Source organism: Pongo abelii, chromosome 20 (assembly GCF_028885655.2).
Source record: "Pongo abelii isolate AG06213 chromosome 20, NHGRI_mPonAbe1-v2.0_pri, whole genome shotgun sequence".
In the NCBI taxonomy this organism is placed as follows: Eukaryota; Metazoa; Chordata; class Mammalia; order Primates; family Hominidae; genus Pongo; species Pongo abelii.
In genome coordinates this window covers 41544429-41551920 of record NC_072005.2, presented here as the reverse complement: position 1 = coordinate 41551920, position 7492 = coordinate 41544429, and the positions used below count along the sequence as shown (strand labels likewise).

The 7492-nt window shown below is 55.9% G+C and overlaps 2 protein-coding genes across 5 annotated transcripts; one reads left to right on the top strand and one right to left on the bottom strand.

Moving 5' to 3' along the window:
* Window positions 1-451: 451 nt before the first annotated feature.
* Window positions 452-1782, top strand: POLR2I (RNA polymerase II subunit I). The gene is made up of 6 exons (XM_002829099.6): window positions 452-691; window positions 776-830; window positions 1077-1150; window positions 1238-1312; window positions 1423-1474; window positions 1674-1782. Exons 1-6 carry the CDS (start codon window positions 633-635, stop codon window positions 1734-1736), a joined length of 378 nt encoding a protein of 125 aa, XP_002829145.1. The 5' UTR covers window positions 452-632; the 3' UTR covers window positions 1737-1782.
* Window positions 1780-4514, bottom strand: OVOL3 (ovo like zinc finger 3). Of its 4 annotated transcripts, none has more exons than XM_054540229.2 (4): window positions 4376-4514; window positions 4237-4301; window positions 2527-2731; window positions 1780-2065 (listed from the first exon to the last, which is right to left on the bottom strand). In XM_054540229.2, the coding sequence occupies exons 1-4, from the start codon at window positions 4467-4469 to the stop codon at window positions 1830-1832; spliced, it is 600 nt and encodes a 199-aa protein (XP_054396204.2). In that variant the 5' UTR covers window positions 4470-4514; the 3' UTR covers window positions 1780-1829. The 4 variants fall into 4 exon arrangements, with proteins under 4 accessions (XP_054396204.2, XP_024092563.2, XP_054396205.2 ...); XM_024236795.3 differs by having other exon boundaries at window positions 1780-2038; XM_054540230.2 differs by having other exon boundaries at window positions 2527-2728.
* Window positions 4515-7492: the final 2978 nt, after the last annotated feature.

Here is a 7492-nt window from a genome sequence, read left to right as displayed (position 1 = left end):
TGCCGCTGGGCTATCAGCCCCGCCTCCTGCTCCGTGCCTGACCAATCCGCGCTCTCCTGCCAGGAACGTCCGCCAATAGCCGCCGTCTCTTCCCCACCGCCAGGAAGAGGGCTCTCCTTACTCTTGGGCCAGCCCAGCCAATCCAGAGAGGCCTTCCATAGTTCACGGTTCTTCCAATAGCAGCCCGGGAAAGGACCAGAACAGGCGGCGAAGACTGAAGCCCGGAGGTAGGACTGGCAAGAAGAGCTCGCTCAGTCCGCGAAGGGTAAACTCGCGCATGCGCACTGGCCTTCAGCCAAGCCCAACGCCGTGGCTTCTGTCCTGGATGCCCAGTGTTTTGCGGCTTACGATGCGCATCGTTTTCCCGGCTCTGGCACCAGATCCATACTATTCTGTAAACTGAGGCGGCGATGCCCAAAAATTGGAAGCAATTGCTCTAAGATAGCAAAAGATTGAAGCAAGCCATGAAACCCCTGCGCGGAGAGAGCCGAGCCCAAGGCCGCGGGGAGCCAGCACTTGTGCGCAGCTCCGCCCTCTTTTGGCGAAGCACCTAGGCCTGGCCCTTCCCGCGACCTGTAGCGCGGCGGAGCAAGCGCAGGAGGCTGGGAGGGCTGCGCGGGCTGCGCGTCGCCATGGAGCCCGACGGGACCTACGAGCCGGGCTTCGTGGGTATTCGCTTCTGCCAAGAATGGTGAGGCGGAGGGAGCGGGTGATGTTAGAAGGCGGGCGAGGAATGGCTCCAGGACTGACCCCTGGCACCTCCCCCTCCCCACAGTAACAACATGCTGTACCCCAAAGAAGACAAGGAGAACCGCATTCTGCTCTACGCGGTGAGCGCCGGGGTCTTCCCCGGCAGGTCTACCTGTTCCCAGCGTGGCCCCGCCCTGCCCCCTGCCTCTGTGACTGGACTCCCTGTTCGCCCCCCGCTGCACCTCAAGTGATCCTGACTCTCATGTCCTGCCCATCCCCAAAGACAGTCCTGTCGTCATATCCTCCGGGATCACCCTGCCCTCTCCTCCCAGTCTTATCTGGAATCCTTCCGTGACCCGCTTTCCCCCACACTCGCCTTCTCGCAGTGCCGGAACTGTGATTACCAGCAGGAGGCCGACAACAGCTGCATCTATGTCAACAAGATCACTCACGAAGTGGAGTGAGTGGCAGGCCCTGAGCTGGGGGCGGGGGTGTTGGCTCTGGAGGCTGGGTCTGAGCGTAATTTTGCACCCCCGCGTCCCTGCAGCGAACTGACCCAGATTATCGCCGACGTGTCCCAGGACCCCACGTTGCCGCGGACCGAGGACCACCCGTGCCAAAAGTGAGCACTCAGCTGGTACTGGGGAGGTAAAGTGAGGCTCGTCTCCTCACTGGGCGAAGGGAGGAGGGAAGGGTGTCAAGCCTCCAGTGACCGAGCCCCTACCCTCTCAGGTGCGGCCACAAGGAGGCTGTGTTCTTCCAGTCACACAGTGCGCGGGCCGAGGTAGGTGGCACGAGGGCTTCCTAAGTATCTGGGGCTTGTTTGGTCCTTTCCGGAGGCGGGGATATCAATGTGGGTGACCCTGCGCTTCTTGGAACTCTGTGCCGGGCCCTTACCTATTGGTGAAGTTCTCTTGCCTGTTCTTTTGGGGTAAGGCGTTGCTGGGTCCAAACCCTTCCTAACCATGCATCATTTCTGCCAGGACGCCATGCGCCTGTACTACGTGTGCACGGCCCCACACTGCGGCCACCGCTGGACCGAGTGACCTCCCCTCTCCCCCGAGTGTAATAAACACCAGATTCCATGCGTGAGTTTTCTGTGTTTATTTGCCTCATGGGGAGGACGCTGGCACACCGTATCAGGCTGCGCGGTGCAGGGCGCGGTGCTGTGCGTAGGTGTCGGGCCGGGAGCTGGTGAAGCCGCAGTCCTCGCATACGTGCAGCTTCTCGCGGCGCTCACGGTAAGCGTAGCTGGCCGGCTGTCCATGCACTTTAGCAAGGTGAGCTTCCAGGGAGCAGCGCTGCGTAAACGCTTTCCCGCAAGCACTGCAGCGGAAGGGCCGGATCCCTGCACAGATGGGCGCAGAGGGGAAGGCTGGACAGAGAGGGCAATGGGCTCTGGACTAAAGCGCCCCCACCCTGCTTTCCAGTGTTGAGCATTTCTGGTACCTATTCCAAGCTCTTCAGACTCTTCCACCCATGACCCACCATCTGCTACCGTCACCCAGTGCAGACATGGGCCAGACACCTGTGTCTCCACCCTCCCTCACCAGGATGCTCCCTCCCCTGGGGGATGGAGAGGGAGGCCTTCCCTTGCCTTTCGATCTGGAGCCTGAATCATATAACCGGCATCCGTCTGCACTCTGCATTCCTTGACAGGCCCCTATTTTGGTGCCACCTTACACCCACCCACTGGGGTCCGGGAGACATCATGTCTTGATTCCCCATACCCCACATACACAAACCCTGGACACTCCACAGCCTAGCACCTCTCTCCATTTCCTTCCATCCCCACCTGGGGCCCAGCAACTTTTCCCTGTCCCTGCCACTGCTCACCAGTGTGAGTCCTCATGTGGCGCTTGAGATCGAAGGCGTCATGAAAGCCCTTGCCACAACAGCGGCACAGGTGGCGGCGCACGGGGCTGTGGCACTTGAGGTGCCTTGTCAGCATGCGCTGCAGAGGGAAGGCCTTAGGGCAGAGCGGGCAGCCCAGCGTCCCTGGGCCCCTGGGAGCAGAGGTCAGGTTGCCCTGTGTGGGCTGCTGGAGGGATGCAGGAGTTATTAGCCCCTCTGGCTGGACCCCACCCACCCTTTGTTACTCTGCAAATGAGTATTTACAGAGTGCCCTGAGCTACCACGGAGGATTAGGAAGGCAGGTGGGAGACAGTGATTAGTGTGTGTGCCTGTCACTCTCCAGGGCCTTGCCTCACTATCCCATGGTCCTTACTTTCTCTATGCCAAGTCCTATCTTCTGATGTGACATACACCTTGTTTTTTTGTTTTTTTTTTAAAGACAGAGTCTTGCTCTGTCGCCCAGGCAGGAGTGAAGTGGTATGATGTCAGCTCACTGCAACCTCCGCCTCCCGGGTTCAAGCGATTCTGGTGCCTCAGCCTCCCCATGATTACACGATTATAGGCATGCACCACATGCCCAGTTAATTTTTTTATTTTTTGTAGAGATGGGGTTTCACAATGTTGGCCAGGCTGGTCTTGAATTTCTGACCTCAAGCAATCCACCCACCTTGGCCTCACAAAGTGCTGGGATTACAGGCATGAGCCACTATGCCCGGTCTACTTTTCTAATTTTATTGTTTTTTTGAGGGGGGATGGAGTCTAGGTCTGTTTCCCAGGCTGGAGCGCAGTGGCGCAGTCTCGGCTCACTGCATCCTCTGCCCTGCCTCCTAGGTTCAACTGATTCTCCTGCCTCAGCCTCCTGAGGAGCTGGGATTACAGGCGTGTGCCACCATGCCTGGCTTTTCTTTCTTTTTTTTTTTTTTCCCCAGACAGAATCTCGCTCTGTCACCCAGGCTGGAGTTCAGTGGCGCAATCTCGGCTCACTGCAACTGCCGCCTCCCGGGTTCAAGTGATTCTCCTGCCTCAGCTTCCCAGATAGCTGGGATTACAGGCACATGCCACCATGTCTGGCTCATGTTTGTAATTTCAGTAGAGACAAGGTTTCAACATGTTGGCCAGGCTGGTCTCGAACTCATGACCTCAAGTGATTCACCCACCTCGGCCTCCCAAAGTGCTGGAATTACAGGCTAATTTTATTGTCTGTACATGCAGCCCCAACCAGAATATAAGCTCCATAAAATTGTGGATTTTTGTCTTATTCCCGCTGAATATAACGGCCCATGCCTAGAACAGTGCCTAGCTTTCATGAACATATTACATTCCAGCTGGCACTTTCCTTCCTCCAATGCATGCACAGCTGAAATAGCCCTTATCTCCCATCGCACTCCTGTTGCCTTGTCCCATGTTCTGACATAAAGCAGATCATCCACATGTAGGGATGAATCTTGTTCTCCCCCGCTGGAAGAGATCCCTGTGGCTGCCGGCCCTGGTGCCTGGGGTGGGACCTAACAGTAGAGAGCTCACTACTAGGAAAGGAGAGGCATTCCTAACAGAGAGAAGTAGGGGCGGACAGGTCCCGAGGCTGGAGGGTGTGTGCAGATAGGTCGGGGAAGCAAGGGACTGTCAGCTTCATTAAGGCTGAGAGCAGGCAGGAGCGAAACAGCTGGCTGTGCTGGCCAGTTACACACTCACCGCTGTCCATGGATCCCTGACACTGGACGACTGTTGTGCTGGTGGCCCCCCCAGGCTGCTGCAGTCTGAGGAGAAAAGCCAGATGGTGACAATTTGCATCTCTCCTGCCCCTTACCTCCAGGCACGGTGAGGGGCCCACCTGGGATATAGGCATCTCCCCGGAGCTGGTCAGGCAGATGGCCCCAGTTGGGGGGCTGTGGACGCCGACTCCTGACCAGGAAGGTGCGGGGCATGCCCTCCGGAAGGCTGTCCACACACGGGCTGCTTCCACCTGCTGTCAGACCTCAGCCCCAGGATGACTATCCCTGGTGGAAAAGGAGGGGAAGCCTCTGAGGAACCTCATTCTCTTCATGCAAATTTCCTGACTGGCCCTGGGAGTGGACTAAGCTGGCTCGTGTTACCCCTGCCTGGGGACCTGCCCATCTTCTCCCAGGTTTTGGAGGGAACCATCCAGCCTCCAGGGGTGGACAAGCACTAGGACCACCAAGCAGGGCCAGGCAAGGGGAGATGGGCCTGGGGAGCTTTTGAGGATAGGAAGAAGAAACAAGTCCCCAGGGGGACTGTCTCCCAGGGGTTGAGGGTCTGTTTGCCAGGCAAATCAGTCACCAGGGGACATCCAGCAGCCTGCCCGGTTATTCAAATCACAGCAGCTGTCTGAGGACACTGAAGGGGCCCCCTGCTGTGATTGCCCTGCTCTGTAGGGTGCAGGGAGGACAGCAGATCTGGATAAGTCAGGGCAAAATGAGGATCCAGGCTGTGCATCCTCAGGCAGGACGCCCCACCTCTCTGATCTTCAGATTCCCAGGGCTAACATTTAGCCAGAAGCACTGTTCAGATGTAGCAGGCACTAAAATACTAGTTTGTTAATAATCTAGCCCCTAGTTACTGCCTGGGACGACACTCTCCCTCCCTCCCACAGTCTGGAAAGTAAAAGGGGGTCTCCTATTTTTTTTTTTTTTTTTTTTGAGACGGAGTTTCACTCTTGTCACCCAGGCTGGAGTGCAGTGGCACCATCTTGGCTCACTGGAACCTCCACCTCCCGGGTTCAAACGATTCTCCTGCCTCAGCCTCCTGAGTAGCTGGGACTACAGGCATGCACCACCACACCGGGCTAATTTTTGTATTTTTGGTAGAGACAGAGTTTCACCATGTTGGCCAGACTAGTCTTGAACTCCTGACCTCAAGTGATCCGCCTGCCTTGGCCTCCCAAAGTGCGGGATTACAGGCATGAGCCACTGCACCTGGCCCAAAGGGGGTCTCTTGACACAGCCAGGGGCTCCCAGGACCCTACCCCGGCACACTGGCCAAGCTCTGTTTTACACTTGATTCTTAGCCAGAAGACTAAGAAGCAATCCAAGCTCTGTTTTTTAAATTTAAATTTTTTTTTTGAGGCGGAGTTTTGCTTGTTGCCCAGGCTGGAGTGCAATGGCGTGATCTTGGCTCACTGTAGCCTTCGCCTCCTGGGTTCAAGTGAGTCTCCTGCCTCAGCCTTCCGAGTAGCTGAGATTACAGGGGCACACCACTGCACCCAGCTAATTTTTTGTATTTTTTGTAGAGATGGGGTTTCACCATGTTAGCCAGGCTGGTTTCAAACTCCTAACTGCAGGTGATCCGCCTGGCTCAGCCTCCCAAAGTGCTGGGATTACAGGCGTGAGCCACTGCGCCCAGCCTGTTTTTATTTTTTTTGGTTTTTTTGTTTTGTTTTGTTTTGTTTTGAGACAGATTCTCACTCTGTCGCCCAGGCTGGAGTGCAGTGGTACGATCTCCACACACTGCAGTCTCCGCCTCCTGGGTTCAAGCGATTCTGCTGCCTCAGCCCCCCAAGTAGCTGGGACTACAGGTGCGCACCACCACGCCTGGCTAATTTTTGTATTTTTAGTAGAGATGGGGTTTTACCATGTTGGGCAGGCTGGTCTCAAACTCCTGACCTAGCTCCAGACCTAGCTTATTGAAAATGATCGCATAAGTCCATGAAGGAGGCACACCAGTGACAGCCCAGAATGACCAAAACAGTGAGAGGCAAGTGAGGCAGAGACCCAGCCATGATGGGGAAAAGAGGGGTACCTGGGGACCCGAACAGGCTCCTGATCCAGGCTACGGGTACAGGGATGGCTTCCTGGATAAGCCCTGAAAGACTTCAGATGAAAGGGGAGGGTGTTCTAGTCAGAGGGGGACATCTGTACAAGGCTTGCTGGTGAGAGGAGTATTTCTTCATTTCTTCACATTGCCCGAGAGTCAGTTGTGCCAGTTCATTTGGGGAAGCAAGGGTGGCAGTGCTGAGGGTCTGCTGGCCATGCATTTCCACTTGCTCTCTGGAGGACCCAGAGCAAGTCATTTCTCATTGGGCCTCGGTTTCTTCATCTGGAAAATGAGACTAAGGAATCTCCCTCTTCCCGGTTTGTATTGAAGATCCATGTAGCCCACATGGAGAGAATGCTTAGCATGGGGCCTGGCATGTGGCAGATATAGAAGCAGGGATTGGTTAGGAAGGTTTTTTTTTTTTTTGAGACAGGGCCTTGCTTTGTCACCTAGGCTGGAGTGCAGTGGAGTGAACACAGCTCACTGTAGCCTCAAGCTCCTGGGCTCAAGTGATCCTCCCATATCAACCTCCCAAGTAGCTGGGACTACAGGCGTGCACCACCACACCTAGCTAATTTTAAATTTTTTTGTAGAGGTGGAGTCTTGCAATGTTGCCTAGGGCTGGTTTCAAACTCCTGAGCTCAAACCGTCTGCCTACCTTGGCCTCCCAAAGTGTTGGGATTACAGGAATGAGCCACTGCATCCCACCGAGGAATCCCTCCTCTGGGCAAGCATCCAGGCCTCAGCTGGGTCATCTGCAAAATGGGGTTTCAGGTGGTGTCTCCATTTTGCAATTGTTGGCTTTCCTGCAGCCCTGACTGGGATGCCTGGCACGGGCCTGGTAGCTCAGGACCCAGGAGCTGTCCTGATGGTACTGCTATGGGGAGGCCAAGGGTAGCTATGGGGTTGCAGTGAAAGATGAACTGTTTTCCTTCCAGGGACTCAGTTCTCCAGGAACCCTCTCAGTCTTGTTCTGCCCTGCTCCATGGCCTAGGAGGTTGACTGGAGGCGGGATCACCTGGACTTCTATGCACTCTGGCTTCCAGTAGGATTTGGACAATGGGGTGCCCTGCAGGAGGGGAGTAAGGTCAGGGTGTTGATTCTCACTCCCTCCTGTGTGGGAGTCAGGGCCGCAGCTCCCTCAGCACTACCCTCTCCCTGGGATTTGCTCTTTTGG

Coding starts and splice junctions, on each gene's coding strand:
- POLR2I (XM_002829099.6), top strand. CDS start 633: ATGGAGCCCGACGGGACCTACGAGCCGGGCTTCGTGGGTATTCGCTTC. Junction 692..775: donor ATTCGCTTCTGCCAAGAATG/GTGAGGCGGAGG, acceptor CCCTCCCCACAG/TAACAACATGCTGTACCCCA. Junction 1,313..1,422: donor GAGGACCACCCGTGCCAAAA/GTGAGCACTCAG, acceptor CTACCCTCTCAG/GTGCGGCCACAAGGAGGCTG.
- OVOL3 (XM_054540229.2), bottom strand. CDS start 4,469: ATGCCCCGCACCTTCCTGGTCAGGAGTCGGCGTCCACAGCCCCCCAAC. Junction 2,732..4,236: donor TCAGGGATCCATGGACAGCG/GTGAGTGTGTAA, acceptor GCATCCCTCCAG/CAGCCCACACAGGGCAACCT. Junction 2,066..2,526: donor CCACATGAGGACTCACACTG/GTGAGCAGTGGC, acceptor CTCTCTGTCCAG/CCTTCCCCTCTGCGCCCATC.